Source organism: Bacillus rossius, assembly GCF_032445375.1.
Source record: "Bacillus rossius redtenbacheri isolate Brsri chromosome 4 unlocalized genomic scaffold, Brsri_v3 Brsri_v3_scf4_2, whole genome shotgun sequence".
In the NCBI taxonomy this organism is placed as follows: domain Eukaryota; kingdom Metazoa; phylum Arthropoda; class Insecta; order Phasmatodea; family Bacillidae; genus Bacillus; species Bacillus rossius.
The window spans coordinates 47,781,435-47,803,251 of NW_026962011.1; the positions used below are offsets into that span (position 1 = coordinate 47,781,435).

A 21,817-nucleotide genomic window follows, 5' to 3' on the forward strand; every position below is an offset into this window, starting at 1 on the left:
GTGTGTTCCACAGACTTGAAACTCGGTAGTCATGTTCCTTGTATTATGACGTGTTTAGCCCGGGCAACGCCGAGTACTCCAGCTAGTAAAAAATCTTTTAAGTACACTGACAACTCATCTGCAAGGATTATAAAAACACTGAATACATTGTAAAAAATATTTATTCCAATATTTCACTACATTAAACAATTTATAACAAATATATGTACAACAAAATTTTTTTTTTTATCCAAACATAGTGGAACCCTTTTAAAACATATTTGAAGGGACCAAGAAATTTTCAATGTATATGAAGAAAACTTAACAGGCAAATCAGTACCAAAAATTAATTTGGGAACTAATTAAAGGTTCTTTAGTAAACAGAAAAATGTTTAAGGGGAATGTTACAAGTATCACATGGTTTCTATATTTGTAAGTACAATTACAATATAAATAGCACACAATGGACGGAGTGATTAAAGCTTATATATACTAAAAGGACATAATATCTATAATATTAAATTATGAATACTCAGACAAGAAAGCCATGAATTGGAAATAATATAATACTGATTTTTATTTTCTCCTTATTAAGTAACTGGTTTTACAAAACTTAATTAGTTGTATACATGAGTTTCATTACAAATTAACATTTTTTGTAAGTTATTTTTGCATGAAAATTAAATCCAGTTATTCAAAAAAGATTTTAATAATATAAAGTTACATAATTATTTAGATATTCTCTAATTTTTTTCGTACAGAACAACATAACCAAATATTAATAAAACATTTAAAATTTTTTGTAAAAAAAAAAAAAACATTTTGATTGATAATATGGCTTAAACAAATCTAAGTAAATACATCTAGATTATTTTAACTATACCTACTTATAATTTTATAAGGATACAAATTCAATTCATTGCTGTGTAAAATATCAAGTAACATATAATTCGGTTTTAAAAGGTTTTCAGTCTTTTATACCATTATCCTTTTCACAAACATTCATGCTACAAATGAAATTGAAAATCATTATAATTATCCAAGAAAATATGCACTGCAAAGTTCTAATAAGATGAAGGTCAGATCTGTTGTTCTTGTGTCAACCAGGAGAATGGATGACTTGAGGTGCAGTAATTGTCTGGAATACGATGGGATTGGGAAGGGGGGAAGGAGAGAGAAGGGAGGGGGTAGGAGGATAAAAGAGAGAGTGAGAGGAAAAATTATTACTGATATCTAATGGCCACTCCAAAATGCCACCACATTACACGAAATTTAAGCATGGCTTGGAGACATTGCGTATTTCCTTTTAATTAAAATTAGGTATGAATTATGATATCAATCCCGCAAATCTTTGACACATTTTACATTATTCTTACTAAATACTGAAAATAGTAATTCTTAGTAGTTTTGAGTTTTGTGATGGATGTGTATTTTTAGTTACTACATACATGTTATCTAATATACTGGTAATTTATTGTTAGTGAAAAATGATCAAACAGCAGTTTTATTTTAATTTATTAAATAGAATTATTAAAATAAATAATTTATCAAAATGAGGCATATCGTTCAGGTACTCAATTGATATTATTATTAATTTTATGTGAATAAGACAATAAGTAGAAAAAAAAGAATATTTAATTTTTGTCACTTTTTGGATAAGTGCATAATTTTTTAAATTTATTTTTATAGAAAATTTATTAAAACTTATGTTAAGTACCAGGAAGTGTTATTTTATGAACTATTTTAATCAAAAATACAATTATAAAAACTAGAAACACAAACCTTTTATGATTTTAAAAGAAATCAAAGAAAAGAGTTTCAAAATAGCAAGATGTGTTGGATTGTTATGCGAGAAGCTTCAACCAATTACAGCTGTGACACATTATACATGTGCCGAGAGCATTTCACCAACACACAACGCAGATTACACGAGATGAATAGTAATAAGGATAAAGGTTAGTTCTCACCAGAACTTGTGCAAATAAATATGATTAGTAAACAAATAAGCTACATATAGTTTCACAATTTCAAGAGTTAATAATTGATGTCAAAATAAATAAAAATAATAAAATATAGTACATTCTAACATAGGCTTAGAGTCTTACAGTCTCTTATTTTTGTACAAGTGTTCAACATTTTTACAAGAAAATAAATGGAAGCACTCTAGTTCTTGCCATCTAAGAGCGACATTTCACTACTCCTATGTAAAATCACTAAAATATTTGCATTTGACTGCGTCACAAAGCATTAATTGTGAAGCACACTTTTAACCCATGATAACAGGCAATTTATTTATCTCCCTACCGCATGGTAGTGTATGTTAGTACGTTTCACTGAAATGAGAACCAATATGGTACACACTGAAATACTTTTCTCCACATTTTCAAATGCACTGAAACTGAAGATGTTCTTTAAACCTGAGGTCCAGTTCTTGGTGCACTGTAAGAGCAGACAAACAGCAGCAGCTATCACCAACAAAGCTGTTTGTCTGAAGTCAGGAACTTCAAGGTTCGACGAGTAATTAGCCTACAGAAAAAAAAAAGCAAACAAACTTACCCAACTTTTAATAACATTTGAACATAGTCAAACTTAAAGATTAACGGAAAATAACACAGTATAGCATATATAAAGTATAGTTAATATGCATAAAGTACAGTGTATATATTGCTCCTGTTTCATATGGTTTTCAGGAAACATTAAAATTGTTTTTGTCCACGTGAAATTAAGTCTTGTACCAAAAGAAAAAATATTTTAGGTTGACAAAGGTGGTTGCAACATTTCATTCATTGCATTACTTTTGGACTGCAAGTCGATAGTTTGTTCTTAGTTATGAACAATGACTGGTAACCCTAACGGCCGGAACACAAGTTAAGGAGTGGAGGGCGATATGAAACGTGGAAGCCGAGACGTTTGGACACGCTGTATGAGTTATGCCTTACCGTTGAAAAGTAGTAACTGAAATGAATTCAACACGGGCAAGTATACTGAAGCTCGAAGGCAGTCTGGATGTAGAAAGAAACAAATGGGCAACATCCCGAACTAGTACTGGCAAAGGAGTTGATCGTTGTGGGATGCTACGTACCTACACAGCTCCTGGTTTCTCAAGCAGGTTAAGCTTATTCAGCGTATTTTCTTTCATTCCCTTCCAAGTGAGCTGATGGTAAAGCTACTGTACTCTACACTGCAGAAATTGAATACTAGCTGGTATACAATGTTTTTGCGAGACAATGGACAATATACACACTTTAACCTGATAACTGTTTTCAAAAAATTAAGTTACCAACACAATACCAACAAAGTTGGGATTTTATAGTTATTTTTGAAAATATTGTACTAAACGAACAAAAAAAAAATCATGTTCAAACTTCTTGCAAAACCCTATATGTGACGGCATGACTCTCACACTATCTCACTCGTCTTTGTTTTCATTGATATGAAGTGTGTTATCGTTATCAGGGTGGCTAGCAAACCTGCAATGAAAAATTCCTTACCTTTTACGGGCTTAGAAAAAAAATTTTCCTGACCACTGATATTTAGTCACCAATAGGTAACTATCAAAATTTCAAATTTATAATCGCGTTCTGTATGCATGCTACACTTCACTATTGCAGCTGGCAACTATAAACTATTTTATCGCACTACTGTTGATAGCACTGAAGTCAATGCAAGAAGTAAAAGTGCTGGGGTAGGTAATAAAGAGCAAAAAGGAATGGGTAAAACTTTTTGTAACACTTAAATATAAGTTCAGAAGGAAAAGAAAGCATATATACAGTAAAAACTCTTTGCTATGTACCTATCGAAAATCACAGTTTAGGTACTTAATAATGAAAGTACTTTATAATGAAGTTACTAAATGTAAAGCATTTTGTAGGGACGTGAAAATACATACTTTAAAGTAAGAAATCTTTAAAAGTTAGGCTGGCTACTTTATGATGAGGTTTAACAGTACATGGAACCAACAAAAAAAAATTAAATATTTTCTATAACTTTAAATTTTCATTAACCTTATTAAAAATAGTAATTTAAAATATTCCTTGACTACCTAAGAAGCCTCTCACTTTTCCAGGTTTTTACTTGCTAGCCACCCTGTGTTTGTAACAAAGAGGCATGTCTCGAAGTACAAAGTGCTGCAATAGCAAATATGTTTTCCAAATAATCCAAAAATATATATTGAATAAAATTCTGCAATTATATAAATCAAAAGATAACACGATTACACAGACAAAAATAACCAAACCATAAAGCAATTTGATAGGGTATGCCTGACTTAAAAACATTCATAGAGATTAGTCTCATTATAATTAAGAGTTTCATGGGAAATTTTTTCACGCCCAATGATTTTTATGTTTTCTTCAATTGTACAAATAACAGACATTACCTCATTGTGTGTACAGGAACTGCAGAACCATACAGCACGAGCAATAACGTCACTCCGGAACGAAGGGCGTGACACTTGTGGTACTCGGAGCACCAGTATGTCTCCAGGGCCGGAGTGCTTTCAGGGCTGTCTGGAAGGTCGCAAAAACTATGTTACTAATAATTTAAAATGAAGAAGGCAATCTTCACAAATTATCATATTGCCATGATAATATATACCAAAGTACTTTACATCTGCTCGATACACACACATAGCGGAACTGTAAATAATCATCGAGGGGACAGTACCTACTTGGTAAATACACCTTAGTCCAGAGAGCTAACATAAAGATGCATGCTGGGTTTAGTTGGTGACGAGCACAACAAATTACAGTACAATTGTCTCGATCACTTTTAACATTGACTGTCATCTATAGGCATTAGGTGCAACTTGAGTCCGTTGACAATGGAATGCCCACTTATAAAATTTTTAATTTGGTTTAACTTATACTTTACCAACCGTATTTATAAATATCGGTCCAATCCTTTTTATTATTTTATTTCTATTAATTATTTGCATCCAAAATAAAAAAATTAGTTTGCTTTTTTATTATGCCAAGTAAGCACAATTTCTAAAACGCATACATAAGTACATGCAACCTATTTTTTTTTGTTTCACAATCGCTAGTTAAGGAGACCTGGTTGTCAGGAGTCTTACTAGCTTATCCCTCCAATCCCACATGTACCGCTATACGAGTTACAGATTACCACGGGAAGAACAGCTCAATTTACGCTTCTTTTTTTTTTTACATCTAACAATGTTAAAGATTTTTTTTTTACAATTTTATAATGTAAATTCAGCATATTATCAAATAAGTATAATACAGCCCTGCTGAGAATAACATTCCCAGTTTGATTCGACTTTGCGAATATTTTAAACATCCAAAGTGGTATTCGCTTAGCATCAAAACGCCAGTGTTCGCCCAGGTCTACAGGCCACTCGTGCCTAGCGAGAAGCCCCTCACCCCAGCCAGGGCCGAATTTAGGGGAGGGCAACCGGGGCGAAAGCCCCGGGGCCCCCACAAACGGAGGGCCCCCACAATAGAGACTTCGGAAAAAAAAATCTTTCAAATTCCGACAAGTAAACACCAGTAAACATCTTTTCCTTTGATATTCTTTTTTTCGCTGTTTTACCTTTACCTACAGTACTTTGTACATACATGATTATATTATTGTTTAAATATTAATAGAAATATTCATATTCTAAAATTTAATTTCATATAATTATTGTCTCCGATTATATTTATGTATGTTCTTTAAATACTAAGAGAATCTACTTGATTTCACAATAAGTTTCTTGTGTGCATGCTTATCATCTTCTCTACATATTGATCTAATTGTGTTCCGGTAAGTTGAGTATAGCGTATACGCTTAATGTATGTGCGCCTGTAGGATATCATGCCAGGAAATACGTACCCACCGCTAGAAGACTCGCCTCTGTGTGATAAAGTGCGTAGTAACCAACTTTCTGACTTAAATTGCAGGGATTGGTGGACAATTAAACTACCAAAACCACGTGCCGTTAAGTTTTTATAATTTTTTTGATTATAAAAATTATATATATTATGTTCGTACACTGTGCACATGTAATATGTTACATCATTATTTTGATTAAGAACTGCTCCCATAAATTAAAAATTAAAACTAGATTATATGTTCCATTGCCCCGAGGCCTCCGGACCTCTGAGTCCGGCCCTGAGCCCAGCTCACCAGGTCGGGGCTGAGCGAAGAACGGCAGCGCTGCCTGGTGGTAGAACGTGCGAAGCACGTCCAGGCGGTGGGCTCCGCTCGGCGAGCGCGCGTCCTCGCTGCCGTCCGAGCTCTGGTTCCGACTCAGCAGGAACTTCCCGCACGACCGGTCGATCAGGAGCAGCCTGCACGGGTGACAACCACGAAGACACCTTCGGTCACCACCAGTCGTACTTGTGCTCAACTGCCCAGCTCTTCAGCAAATAGATAACCACACTGAGCATGTACACAGTGTCCATAAAAGATTGTCCCAGGTTCAATGGCATATTATAACAGTTTAATTTAGACGGTATTTACAACAAATAATTCATTATAATTAAAGGTAAACTAACCTAATTTTCCATACCAAATTATACAAATGTTCAATAAGTGCACCTTTAGTTATATTATCTTTGAAAGATTTGTGCAATGGGAGTGCATGACTTGATGTAAGCTTTTGGACATACGCCATTGCTAAGCACATGTATGTCTGTAGAAGAAAACTACAAAAAAACACAAATGACAAAAATACAAAATAAGCAAAAAATTGCTGTTGTCAGGATATAAACACCACACAATACTCCACAACAGGAATATGGTGTTACTCCTGTTGTGGAGTATTGTGTGGTGTTTATATCCTGACAACAGCAATTTTTTTTCTTAATTTGTGTTTTTGTCATTTGTGTTTTTTTGTAGTTTTCTTCTACAGACAGATGGCATATGTCCAAAAGCTTACATCAAGTCACCTTTAGTTATACGGCACACAACCAATCTTAAGTCCCAATCTTCCCACACTTTGGCTAACAAGTCCGGAGTAACGAAGGCGACAGCCTCTTCAAATCTGTATCTCAACTCTGGCAAATCATTAGGTAGCGGTGGAACGTGGACACAATCTTTTACAAAGCCCCGAAGGAAAAAAATTTCATGGCATTATGTCAGGTGAACGTGGAGGCCAGCGAAAAAGAGATCTGTCGTATCGACCATTACGACCAATGCAGCAACTGTAACCAGTGGACTTTAAACAGAATGTAAATTGAACTGAAATTACCGATTCACTCTTAACAAATTGCAGAACACAAAACGCTTTACACTCAGGAGTCGCCATTTTGCGTAGGTGGCGCTGCAAGAGAGAAAACAACAAAGCAGTACTTGCACATAGGCTTATATACAACTGTTTGAGTTACTCTTTAATTATGAACTTGCATCAAAACTTTACAATTTTTAAAGTTGATACTATTAAAATTTATAAATGGGACAATCCTTTTTGGATCTACTCTGTATATTTAATAAAAATACTATCCCAAATGTTAATTAGCGAATAAATTAAGTAAGCAAATGCTAAAATAATAGGGTTCCTACTGCCGCGACCCGCCTATCCCTGCAGCACGGCAGGGTTAAACCTGAGCCGCACGCCGCCATTTGGAGCCCGCCCAAGGATACACGGTCTGACAAGTTTTCTGCACCATTTGCAACATTTTAGCATCAGAAATTGTTTCACAACAACGTTCTACGAAAACGTAGCATTCAAATTCTGCTTTGAAATTTTACTCCCATCGCGCCAACAGAAGTTTCACTCAAAAATAATCTTGTTCTACGGGAGTAGGTTTGACTGCTCCTGCCTCTAAATTACTACACTCTTTTATCGCATAATCGTCGCACGTGCGTAATCTGTCGCACCCATATTTTAGGCCGTCAAAATTCAGATATAAAAACTTCTCGCGTAAACTCGCATGTTGTTTTTGGTCCCGCTAGTAGATGCCGAGCGCTTTGTGTAGGTATCTTTTCCGTATAAAACTATGTATTTTAAAGTAGAAACCTAAAATTTAATTTAGGTCATTACAACTTTATTTAATTAACGGAAATACGAAATTGTCTGACGTGTAAATTTTATTTTAAAGACGTTTTTAAAAGTTATTTCCTATATCTCATTGTCTGCATTGCCGCGGCGTACCGCTTATAAAAATGTAGCCAGCGCATCATTCATGTTTGATTATGTTGCTTCCCGTACAGAGCGCGCGCACGTAGTCGAATATTGATATCTCGCCGATTGGACGCAACGCGCGCTCTCTGTCAGGTGCCGAGTTAATTACATTTGATAGCCTGCATTCTTTCGTGGCAAGTGTGGTACTACGACATGTCAGTTAACGTCAGATTCAAGTGGCTTGCGTTCGCGTTAAGAGTTTTGGTTTTTCTGTTTAAAGTTGAAGAAAGGTTTTTGTTTAATGAATTATTAATATAGATTGTTTGCCGTGCTCTTGTATACTCCACCTTTTTTTTTTTAAATAAACGTACTTTCCACGAACTGGTTTTGTTTTTATGAATAACTTTACCTAACAAAAAAAAAATTTCTTCCTGCATAATCGTCCCACCCCTACTTTTCAAACTTGAATTTAGAATGAAATGTGCGACGATCATGTGAGAAAACACGGTACTTCTTTGCTCGGATGAACCTTAATAAGCAGGGCCGGATTTAGGGGAGGGCAACCGGGACGAAAGCCCCGGGGCCCCCACAAACGGAGGGCCCCCACAATAGAGACATCGGAAAAAAAATCTTTCAAATTCCGACTAGTAAACACTAATAAACATCTTTTCCTTTGATATGCTTTTTTCGCTGCTTTACCTTTACCTACAGTACTTTGTACATACATGATCATATTATTGTTTAAATATTAACAGAAATATTCATTCACACTAAAATTTTAATTTCATATCATTCTTGTCTCCGATTATATTTGTGTATGTTTTTTTTTTTTAAATACTAAGAGAATCTGCTTGATTTCACAATAGATTATTTATAGGGAAACTCGACTGAATAAAAAAATTGTTCCATTTTATTTGGAAAATAATTCGGGGGCCGGGGGCCTCCGCTTCTCTGTTGCCCCGAGGCCTCCAGACCTCTGAATCCAACCCTGTTAACAAGGCACGGACGGAACATTTGAACTGTATAGTTTATAGAGTGGGAGTATAACTTGTATTTCAGTGCTACTATATGGTGTTTTAACTTGCGATTCTGTGCTAAGCAGTGTATTGGCATGCTTATCGGTTTTATTTTGGTTTTATCGCAATTGACCACATAAACTTATTGCAAAATAAATTTGTCCGCCTTGAAAAAGTGTGTAAATAATTGGCTTGTGTCGGTAGTAAATATATATATATTTTTTAGGAGTAAGTGCAAAATTGTTTAGATGAAATATCTCAACACAATGTATTTAAAGCACCGTTAATGTGATTGTTACGAAAGTGAGCAGGGCAGGGAAGCTTCGCGCGCACCCCATGACGCCGGTGTCGAGCTGCAAGGCGGCGGGGAAGCCGCGCGGGCAGGACTGCGCGGCTGAGCGGAGCAGCCCCAGAGCTCCGCGCCAGCCCCGCGCGGCCGCCTGCTCGGCCTCGCCGAGGGACGGCGCCGGCCCGCACAGCACGCACGCCTCCGCCCCGCCTGCCAGCAGCACCGTCACCAGGCGGAACGGCACCTGCCACACGAGCCAGGGGGCCATCCGCAACATGAGGAATGCACGGTCGAACCGGTTCACGTCGTTCGACATCAGGTTCACGATCTGACCAGTCGTTGTCCGGGTAGCTTGCCGTCCTGCTCATATGCAGGCTCTGTCGAGTAAAAGTAAACACTGTAAACAGGATTCAATGGTTTGCGCTTCTTTTGGAGGAACAGCACGCATCTGCTCGCACAAGCACACACTATTTTAACCAGTGTGCTAATGTGTCATTCCAACCTATTTCACAGAGCGTCTTCGCAAAGTCAATTGCCACTGCCGACGTGAGACGTACCTACTCCATCCGTTCCAACACAACTTTCTTTCAGTTCAAATATACCGTATTTACCCATGTACCACCCACCCCCATGTATGACCCGCACCCCAAATTTTCAACATACTCTCTGGAAAAAAAATTTTTTCACTGTAATGTCTATTTACATGTGCCTGCATAAATAGGGAAAAAGAGTCTGTCATTGTAACAACAAAGAAAACTCTTTATAACTGCAGCACAGAATTTTACTAACACAAATGCATGAAATATTAAGAAGAAAAAAACCAGTAATATTCATTGTCAAAATAGTAGATCAATTTTGCTAAACAACAGACGTAAATTTGGTGAAATAAATTTTAAAATGTTTGTATGCAATAACCACAATCGTCAACTGTTCAGTCCGTTGCAACACCCTGCAAATAAAAATAAAGCTCGTAGTGCCAAATAATTAAAAATAATGAGTGATGCCATAAAACCATTTTATTCAACGTAAAAAAACCCGTAGCAAAAACGTGAGTTATATTGATACGCATAAAATGGCGCGGGTTGCCAGTTATAGTTAACTCGGTTGAAACAGAGCGCGCGCGTAGCAAGAAGTTTGCGAGCTATCGCTATCGATCTTCGACTACGTGCGCGCGCTCTATACCGAATGATGCCAACTGGCGCTGTTTACGTTTTATAGGTGGATTACAGCGACTCCCGACACGTTACGGATAAAGTTTAATACTTTTAAAAACGTCTTGAAAACACATCAGAATACGTCGTATTACGATTATTTAAATTAGAAAGCGTTAATCTCAGAATAAACCGCGTAAATTGCGGGAAGCAGTTTATACGCGCGTTGTAAACAACGGCAATTTATTGCATTGCATCATATGAGGTTAAAACGGGACCGAAATAAAATGGTGCAAATATCGGGAAAAAGTAAATAACGGTAACGTAAATAAGGGGTTTCGCTGTATTTTCATTGTAATAAATGCGTCCAGCATTCGGTAATGTACTATAAATCCAATTTTTTCAGTCTTCATTGTTGTCCAAAACCTCAAATTTCGTGTATGACCCGCACCCCGACTTTTGAATGTTGTTTTTCAGAAAAAATGTGCGGGTGGTACATGGGTAAATACGGTAATTAAAAAAAAAAAAAAAAGTGGTTGTCCGTGAAGTCGGTTCACGGACGATAGTTTAACGTGACGTCATAACAAAACATTGATGAAACGATTGCATGCTTTAACGAATAAAATTTGAATTTTTTTTATTGAATTATCACTATTTCGTATGGATACAAAGAAGTAGTGAAAGGAAATCTACAATTTGATTGATGAATTTACTTTTATTTGCGCTCATGAATTTCAAATATGTTTATTAGTTTAAAGAATGAGATTACTTTAACTATAACTTTTAAACATGTTTGTTATTTAACTTCTTCCAATCTGTGTTATCCTGTTAAGGATAGGACGATGATAGGAAAAGTAGGAAACGAATGTTCCAATCGAGTGGAAGAGAGATAGATGCGGGGCAAGCGTACAATGAGCGTAAAGGGACACATCATAATGGAACAATGAGCGTAACGGGACACTTTTTCGTGCGTGCAGCCGGCGTTCATCGATTTATTAGACGTCATGTCAAAACAAGCACAAATTAATTTTTTTATATTTACACGTTTTATGTTTGATAGCTGTTACTTATATATTATTCAAACTCAATGACATTTGTACTATATACTATATTTGCTTTGGGGACATCTCAATACCTTAGTACTGTATATGTACAGACAAAATATCGTTTGAAAACATTTTTTAACATTTTTCTACTACAGCAGCAATCAACTGTATCGCTGTTCGCCACAAACATGAAAGTATTAGGTACATCATATATCTTTGACTACCTAGTAAAATGGTGGATGCCTAACCTTTATCAATGGGTGGATGCCTAACCTTTATCATATGGGTGGATGTAATTAATTTTGTCAACACCAAAGTTATTACATAATATCTAACACATAGTTTAATGAAATTTTTAAAAGAAATGTTTCACGTGATGTTTGAAAATGCCAGTGTATTGCCATTTTTGTTGGAGTTGGGTCATTGTTCCTAACGAGAAAAATTACACGGGGGGAAAAAAAAAAGGAAAATAATACAAAGTTAATTTTCTATTATTTAAATATTTAGTTTCAGTAAGGTTGTATCACAAGCACATGATTTTCGTACAATTATTTAATGACATTAAAAAATAATACTTTAAAGTTAGCGGGTTTTGTTTGGAGAAAAATATAAGAAAATTCTGGAAAAAAAAAAAATTATGTTTGGGTACAAATGTTGCTAGATTATGCTGCAAATGGTATCTATTTTTTTTAAAATCGACTGTTTAAAAAATAATTATAGTCTGGATGATTACGAAATTCCCGTACATTAGAAAAAGGGAAGGGCCAATCGAAGGATTCAGTATCCGAGGAGGCTGGAACTCACCGAAGGGCTCTTCAAGGGAAGGAACACGGGGATGTCCCTGGCAGTGCAGGTGTCGTCCCCGGACACCAGGAGGGACAACAGCTTCTTCTCCTCGGGGTGCAGCTCCCACCAACTGGCCGTCGCCACGGCGACGCGCCCTCGCACCATCAGGCAGCCGTACAACGAGTCCACGCTCTCCGCATACGCCTCCACGAAGTTCTGGAACAAGCAACTGGCGCGTTGCGAGCATTCTGCTGGCAACTCCACCAGCTACTGTGTTACATCCGCAAGTCCAGGGGCGCAACAACTGAATTTCCAAAGGGGGGATGCAACATCCCTTTTTATAAAGAATCATCGATCCCCCCTATTGAAGCGGGGGGGTCCGGGGGTCCTCCCCCGGGAAAATTTGTATTTCAAGGTGGAAAATGGTGCTATTTAAGCAGTTTTATTATCTAAAAATTGATTACACCACACTTTCTTTGCCCCCGTTTGCCCCCACTTCAAGGTTTCAGAGGGGGGGGGGGGGGGTATTGTCATTGGATAATCCTTACTCACTGTCGTCTAACCATTCAGCGATTTTTCATTTCATGTTTTTCTCCTTCTTCCTCTTTTTTTCAGATTTATCATTTCTTCCACCTCACCCATTAATAAACATGTCCTTTTCCGGATGATCATTCCTTGCAATAGTTAACTCCCCATCCGTTTAAGTTTCGTACAGATTTTTTCTTCTGCTAAATACCCACTGGCAATGCAATGCGCCAATTAATACAATGAACTTGGTTTCCTGCACAACTCCCTATAAGGCAGTTATTGTTAAATTAAGCAATTATTGTTCAGAACTATTAAATTTATCTGATTTATGATCATCTTGCAATAAAATATTTCACAGCTGATTTTAAACAAGCAGTAACAAGCCAAAAGGAGTTAAAAAAGGCTATCTATTACAAGAGAAAAAAAATTATATATACTAAATAAAAAGGGTAAGAAAGAGAGAAAAAGAGACAAAAAAAACATCTTAAACACTATCATGATGATCTTAATATCCATACAGAGTTTACTAATGAACTTGATAACATTTAGGCTGGTAGCAGTTTAGTGAAAGTAATAATAACATGATTCCTTTAATTCTTTATCTGAGTATGTACTTTATTACCGAACACATACATTCACACTACTCTTTCTCTATCTTGTTCGTTAAAACCAAAAAGAAAAAACAAAACACACATATCAAAAAGCATGTGACAAAAACCAAACATAACAGAACCAAATTATATATACCAACTACAAAACAAAATAGTAGATAAATTGTCATTTCAACAGAACTGATTTGCTCGGGGTACCAACACACTGACGCAAATATTTATGTGAGAAAAAAATTCAACCTTAGAACTTTGAGACATTTTTCTACTGAACCGCTTGCCACTTGAAAAATGGAATGCAATCATGCAGACACAGAAAACACCGACATCACGGCTAACTTCGCTGGTGGTTGCCGACCTGAAGTAAGTAGTTCTCCGAGCACAGCACTATCTCCACCAAGCCCAGCAGGTCCGTCCTGAGAGATCTGTCGCCGCTGTCGAGGCACTCAAGCAGCCTGTCCAGCAGAGGGTAGCAGGCCTGCCAACACGACACAGCCCAATGCTTTAACTCCCGAGGATCCTCCGCGGCCGGGCGTGCAAGCTCGACTCGAGATTTACGAGCCAACGAGAAGAGACAAGATTTTACGGTTTCATATTCAGCCCAACTTGGTTTTTTCAAAACACGACATTTCAGTGAAAAAAATTTTTTTTTTTTATGAATTCTGTTTATTCATAAAGATGATAGAAATAATATTAAAAAAACATGACACTTAAATGTTTCATGATAATTTTTTTCATCAGCAGTGTCTTTCTGACTGGTACACGATGAACTACTATTATATCAGGTATTATGCCGTGGCTAGCGACACGGCTGGCCAGACAGCTGATGTGTCAAACTGCGGGAGAGACGTGATGCAGGCAGGTCTACCCTTTAGATTTAACCTTTTTTTTGTGTTTCGGAACTATCAATTGCAAATGTTTGCCAGTCGTCTGTGACCGCCTACGATGATGACTGAGTAAACTCGTCATTGTTCCGAAGACGGGAGTTTTTCGGCTTGTGCTGAGAGATGCAAGCAACCATGGGATTTAATTAACGAACAGAATGTATTTTTTTAGTTTTCAGTACTAATGAACAGGAGTTTTATTTATGAGCTTGTGAAGGTGTTTTGTCCGACCAGTCCGTATTTTCGTCTACTGTGTAAATGTTTTTGTATGGTCGGAAGATGGTGGCCACTGTGACTTGTGTATTTTCATCAAAGATAAATGAATACAGTTCAAATTAGTTTGTGTACGAGAGACATTATTTAAGTAATCCATCATCTCAGTAACATTTTTTTTTCCATGGAACATAAATTATATTTCAACATTCCATGAAAGTTTCTTTAAGTTGTGTTGTATGCGCACTCTAGAGCAATTTCAAGCTAGCCAGCAGTCTGAAATGTCACAAGGTTAACTTACGTAAATTCTTAAAATTTTAAGTCGTGATCCTACAATGCTATAACATATACCACTTTACTGAATCGATAAGTTAAGTACAAACAGAATGGGATCCTGACAATATTTTCAACGAACAACATGCCGTTAAACATACGTATTTACTTATACAACACTGTAATGCCAAATGATAGCTTGCTAAGCACTAGCCTGTAACAAGACGGTTTTGTTGAGTTTTATTCTCGATGGTCCTTCCTGGATTTTAACTTTTGAGGAACAGCCGGAGGCTACATGGTAGTTTTCTCGGGACAGGATCAAGATCTCTCTCATGTGTAAGTCTGCAGATCTGCGATGATATTCGCAACCTCGGGTGCGTTCCCAACACGCTAAATGTCTTCTCTTAACCACAGCACACTTACTCTCAGCTCCCGCTTTAGCCTCTCGATGTTGCGCGGGGAGCGGAGCTCGCCGATGCCGACTGTCAGGACCATGGCGTGGAACACGGACGTCAGCAGTTGCTCCAGCAAGGACTCACTCGCCCCGTAGGCGGCAGCAATCAGCACCAGGCTGCGAATCACACCGTGCATGCCAGTCAGCCTAAAACGTTTGGCCTAATTTTTTTGACGTGACAACGTCTAATAAATCGATGAACGCCCGGCTGCACGCACGAAAAAGTATCCCGTTACGCACATTGTTCCGTTACGATGTGTCCCGTTACGCTCATTGTACGCTTGCGCCGCACCTATCTCTCTTCCACTCAACTGTTTATAAAGTGAAGTGAAAAGTTAATGTGGTTTTCATTGCTTATTACAACAACAATTTCGGCAATAAAGGTTAATTATTCTTGCAATTTAATAATCTGATTACTAGTATAATTTCAAGTATTTATTCTTTTATTATTAAAATAATAATGATTCAATTTTATTCATAAAGTATGCAATCATTTCATCAATGTTTGTTATGACATCACGTTAAACTATTGTCTGTAAACCGACTTTACAGACAACCAATTTTTTTTTTTGCCACACAGACACTTTACCTAAAGCTGCTTGTCTTATACTCAACTGATCTAAAGTCACTGGGACTAAAGTCACTTTGTCAAAAGTCACTTGGTCTAACCCATATGACAATAGGTTTGATTCAAACACCCAAGCATGGCTCTAACTTACGAGGCTAGTGTCAGTACCCTAGAGGATCAGAAATCACTATAACATTCGAGGTTCCGTAGCCATAAGGATCGGTCCCACATGCCAAGTTGAATTTTTTTTGTAATTTCTTTAATTTCGGAGCTATTTCTAAAATTTTAACTTAATATCTCCTTTGCATATGTTGTTCAGCCACGAATATTTTCAAAAATATATTAACTTAATGTAATATCATGGGTGTAAAAATTAGCGCAAGTGATAATATTGACAAAGATGATAATTATATTCATGATATTAAAGTAATTGAATATATTTTGAAAATATTTATTGCAGAACAACATATTCAACGGATTTTTAGAGTTAAAATTTTAGAACGAGCCCTTATTTAAAAGTAATGACAAATATGTTCTAAAAAATCAACATGGAGTGTGAGAATTATCCTTAAGGTTCCGTGCAATCCCAAGCGACGTATATCCTTACCACAACAAAACTTGGTCTGAAGCCACTTGGCCTAAAATTATTTGACAGTGTACAAAAATAAAAACTAAATCATAAAGGAAAAAGCTAGTCCACACAACCAGTATGTGACCCTAACAGTCTTCGGCCATACTATGTTAACCAGCCAAGTAGGGACACCACTCTTCTCCACTTTTCGAACCTGCTGCTTCAAGTATTCTGGCAGCCCTTAGGCTAATTTTGCAATGACAAAGAAATGGAGACGGATCAAGTAATTGGAGACAGATTTTCTGCAACATTTCACTATCGCATCTGTTGCTTCCACAATGCACTGGAACGTAACAAATGGCAACCTATGAGATTTCATTTCAAGTTTAAGATATATTAATGAAATAAAAAAAATATATGCTTCAAGGCCATAGCACAAGCAGAATTTACATTTATAATATTTAAAAAAAAAAACATAAAGTCAACATAGAACACTAGCTATACTTGTACTTGAAACAATTTTTAATGTATTTAGACAAACATGACTAACACCGCAGTCAAGTACTTGGCTTCTATCTGTCGCACGGAGCAACGGAAACGGAAGAGCTCAGCATTGCAGAGCTAATCCATATGGGTCTGTCTCCATATGCGTGCTATTGTAGGAACTCTTTTTATTGAGATCCGTCTCTGTTTACATGATCCGTCTCTGTTTTCGTGTCATTGTAGAACGGATTTTATCTGCACCGTTAAACGACCTTGAACAGTAGCTTCCATGACCACTGCAATGAGGACGATGACATCCCGAGGACTATATACTTAAAACTACCTTGCCCGAGGATGTTGGAACCTGAGGAGTAGCCAGCCATAGGGATCATTGAATGGAGGGATTTTGTACCTGATTACGTGACAATTAGCGCCTAAATATTTTTGTATCAGCCATACAATCACAGCTGATTTGAGAATATGGTTTGAATATTTAAAGTTAAATACCTATTCAAACTTGGTTTCGTATTATACGACTGTACAATGCCAAAAACTCCAAAGTGTAAGAATTATGTATACACGAGTTGTTTGAATTTGAGGAACAGTTTGTGAGGCACATATGTTCCAATTTTCAGTGAAAGACAAAAACTATCAACTATATAACATTTAAAATTAAACTACCTAATTGTTTTCATTATATTAAAAATTTGTATATTTAAGTACCTTATAAAAATATTTTTAATAGTTACAACAATAAAATAATTTTCAATTTCTTCATTTTAACTAAAACAGAGTAAAAACTGGAACACTTTTAAGAGTGTGTACTTTAATAAAAATTTTGCTGTTAATTTTAATAAAGAATATTTTTCCTTGAGTATTCCTACATTATCTCATTCACATAAGGTGCATTTGTTTGGCAAGTGTTTCAACAAAGTTTTAGATTTTGACGGCTAAATATTATTTTAAAAAATCAACTAATAAAATTAATGATCCGTGATAAGCTGGAATGATACTACATGAGTGACTATCTTTATTAAGTCTGAAACAATTTTTCTTTAAATTCAAAAATATTTTACTATGTACCTATCTAAAAAAACTAAAATGGAAGATACTGATACTGGGATTCTAAAAAAAGTTATTTATTTAGACAAGAGGTATAAGACTTTCTTTATGGGAACTAATGCCAATTTGAACTCTTTCAATAAATTTTTCTGGTATATAAACTCAGTCCTGACATATGAACTGTCGATTATTCTTCTGCGTCTTTACACCATCATAGTTTTATATATTTTTCAGATGCTAAAACAAACCGGTACATTTTCGAAAGAGTTACTGATTCGGCCAACCTCTATGTGTGCCGATGTATACTTATGCACAAGTCATTTGCTTAATTTCGATAATGAAATATTTTACAATATTTCTTGTTCTAAGAGAGTACCTAATAACGTGATTATTTTACTTTACATATTAAATCCCTCAGTTAAAAAATCCCCTTGGGATTATTTAGACGGGGACAAACACTAGTATATATAAATAGAACAGGGTGTCTACAAATACAATCTCAGGACTTTTTCAGAACCTTTTACATAATACACAATTTTTTTTTACTTATTAACAAGCAAAATTAAACACAGGGAAATGAAACATAAAATAGATCTATTATTTGCAGCAAACTGCCAATTTTTTTCAGAAATAATTTCCTCGTGATTTAAGTGCACGGTCTCCAACTATTTATATTCAACGTGCAACAATAAACTGAAGTGAGAAATCAAAAAAATTAAACGCAAGGTAGCGAAATTCAGCTGGAACTGCTGCTTGAAAACTTCCAGCACTGTTAAGTACTGTTTAATTCAGGACTTTATTCATGACTTTCAAGAGCAGTCCTCCAGTTTCCTTACTTTTTCATGACCATCCTGTAGAAGATTTTATCCGAGTGTATAAAGAATCTTCCGAGGTTTCACACGGGCCTTGTAACTCAGCCAGCATATCACACACTTTATAAAATGATTAAAGTTTTCATGTAGAAAGGTTTATACCTGTCTTCCATGGTTTGCCAGACAACAGTCATATCTTCTGTAGAAGTGCTCTTTAAAACCATGTTTTGAGACTTTCCAAACATGTGAACACCATTCAATGAGGCCACAATCGAGAATGGAAGCTGGTAAAAACAAAACAAAAAAAACAATAGTTTTTTTATAAATGTTTCCACAATTACAATCAAACACTCCTGAAAAATGTATTATTTTAAAACTTTTTTATAGTAATAGTTGCAGTAGATTTTATTTATGAATATGTGTTAAGTAAAAAAAAAAATTTGTTTTAAATGTGTCTATCAATCAAAGATCTTTAGTAATAATCGTACAAGCTAACAGTTCCATATCACGTATCCAAGTTTATCCCTTGATCCTGATGGTATGATACTGTATATATTGATTCTGTAGTTCATGATGTTTGCTGTTTCATTTCGTTCGTTAAAAACAAAACTAGTGATATAACAATGAATTATGAATACGAAAGAAAAACTTTCCACGAGACCTGAAATGTGATACCTATTTGAGTTTGAATTTTTTTTTTGGCCAGGATTTTTCGACAAACTAAATTAAAACAGCAAGCATCATAAATCACAAGATCAATTTACACAGGATCACACCATCAAGAGCAAGGGATAACTTGGATACGTGATATGGAACTATTACCTAAAATTGATCCTTACTCTAATTATTACTATATAAAAAGTCAGTGCCTCTCTCCTTCTTTCACTCCAGAAATGTTTTGCTAAAAAGAAGGAAAGGATGAAATAGTACTTTATAAATGGAAGCTTACTTTGTATAATATATTTATCCTTATTACCAAATTTATTTGTAAGTAGTTTCTTTATACGTAACTTGTAGGGGCACACACACTGCCAACCGCTCTTTCATTTCACCAATAATTCTAATGTTATTTATTGGTAAGCATTAGTCAGCTGCAATGCACATTATGTTATGATGGAATTCCCTGAAGGCATTTACCAATCTAAAATGGTGAATATGTTGTCTCGGCTTGAAGTAAATAAGTTGAATAAAAACTAAAATGAAATTGGTTAGTTAGGTTTCCTCAGCTAGATTAAGTAGGTATACATTTTATTAAATAATTCGTAAAATCTTTCTTAAAAGGTTAATTTGTGTATTATTAATATAGCTCACATAACCTAATTAACCTTTCACTCTGGTTACTATTAACCTTATTACCAGAACCCACGACTTAAAAAATTTCCTTATAGTTGTTAAAGTCAAAAAGCTTTTAAAATAAAATAAAAATAAACTGTTTTCTACAGAATAGTTACTTAATTTTATTTAAACATGCAACTCCACAAATTATTTTAATGACAGTTCCAAATGTTTACCGTTTCTCCATCGCCTCTTTTCCTCGTAAAAAGAGGCAACCCACCCGAAGAAGTTAAACACATCAAATGTGCCGTCATTACTTACAAACCGCATTTCAATGCACATGTACACAGATAGTTGTGTTTATTTTGACAGATCGTAAATATTGTGGGGCACTTTCCATTACTACTGATCAATACTGAGGACACCTATAATAATGGCCACTTTCCCTTATCTCCTGACAGGGAATAGTGTCTGAACAGTATTATCACCCTGTACGAAACTGTGTTTTCTTCTAGTACTGAGTCTGCCTAACTTCTCACTCTGCGCTAGCTTCAGAGGAAGCATAGTCTTCGATCCATGAGCCAAAATCTTCATTCTTTAACAACTTTGTTTTATAAAGGAACATTCATCAGCTATCTCAGTTATTGACAGTAGATGAGGGAAACTGGCCAATGTCCTTCAACATCAACAATATAATATAGTAGAAATAAATATTATGTTCAAGTGATTATATATATATGAATACTTTAAAAGATTTACTGAATGATAAATTACAGAGTTGCGATAAAATTAAGCGAATAAATACTTTTTCTGATTATTTTGCACATAAGAAGCACATTATAATTTTGTGGTGACTTTGGTAATAGGTACTAAATTGATTAGGTAAGGTTAGTTTAACCTATCCTTACAGGGATTCCACCATTAGAGATAAGTATAAATACTATTTCACAATCATGCTTATAATGATGTGGCTAAACAAAATGTAAACAACTTCTGATAACCTTTCCAGTTAACAACTATAATATACTAGCTGCATTACCCAACATTCGGTGATATATTGTCTACGAGAAAGCAAAATGGATAGAATAAAAACCTTCCTATGAACAAACACTTCGATGTGCCAACTTAATTGCGATCAGTCAAATGGTGTCTGAGTTTATCAATCTCATACATACCAACATCCATATACATATATACATATATATATATATATATATATATATACATACACACATCAGATTACACCTGTTTCAGCTAACAACCTTTAAGAATAAAGTGCTTTCCAGCTAATGGTATCGCTTTAAAAAAGTTGGCAGGTTTTTTTATGTGTAACATCTAAGCTCTCGGTATACGTATGGCATTTGGTATGAGTAATTTTGTGGATGAAACAGAAGTCAATCGCAACAGAAATGTGTAAACACAATGATGTCGACCCAAGTGTTTACCTAGCTTCCGCAGCCCGTTATGTCATGCCAACGCCTTCGCCTGTGTCGCGAGTGTGCCATATTTTGCAGTGCAGTGAGGCAAGAGCAGGGGGGAGAATATTCGGGCGTCAGGGGGGGCCAACGGCCGAAGAGTAATTTCCTTTGAGAAGACTCGGAGGTTGTGTAAATAATCGCATTAATTAATAATTGTAATAGTTCTGTAAATATTCTTTGTTAATTCATTTTTATATTGTTTTTATTAATATTGAAAGGTTTGTGTTAATCATTGTTCACTGGGCGACCGCGTCATGGTCTCCCGCCTGTGACACG

At 35.8% G+C, this 21,817-nt stretch overlaps 1 protein-coding gene across 1 annotated transcript; it reads right to left on the reverse strand.

Moving 5' to 3' along the window:
• Positions 1-822: 822 nt before the first annotated feature.
• LOC134542021 (protein fuzzy homolog) lies at positions 823-20,527 on the reverse strand. The gene is made up of 9 exons (XM_063385815.1): positions 20,300-20,527; positions 18,951-19,072; positions 15,262-15,409; positions 13,827-13,946; positions 12,351-12,548; positions 9,394-9,593; positions 6,106-6,269; positions 4,358-4,487; positions 823-2,505 (listed from the first exon to the last, which is right to left on the reverse strand). Exons 1-9 carry the CDS (start codon positions 20,375-20,377, stop codon positions 2,448-2,450), a joined length of 1,218 nt encoding a protein of 405 aa, XP_063241885.1. The 5' UTR covers positions 20,378-20,527; the 3' UTR covers positions 823-2,447.
• Between the last annotated feature and the right edge of the window lie 1,290 nt (positions 20,528-21,817).

Excerpts from the sequence above, each read along its gene's own strand:
- LOC134542021 (XM_063385815.1), bottom strand. The coding sequence starts at position 20,377 with ATGACGGCACATTTGATGTGTTTAACTTCTTCGGGTGGGTTGCCTCTT. Across the intron at positions 19,073-20,299 it reads AAAGAGGCGATGGAGAAACG|CTTCCATTCTCGATTGTGGC; the intron begins GTAAACATTTGG and ends TGTTTTTACCAG. Across the intron at positions 15,410-18,950 it reads TGGCAAACCATGGAAGACAG|CCTGGTGCTGATTGCTGCCG; the intron begins GTATAAACCTTT and ends TGTGATTCGCAG.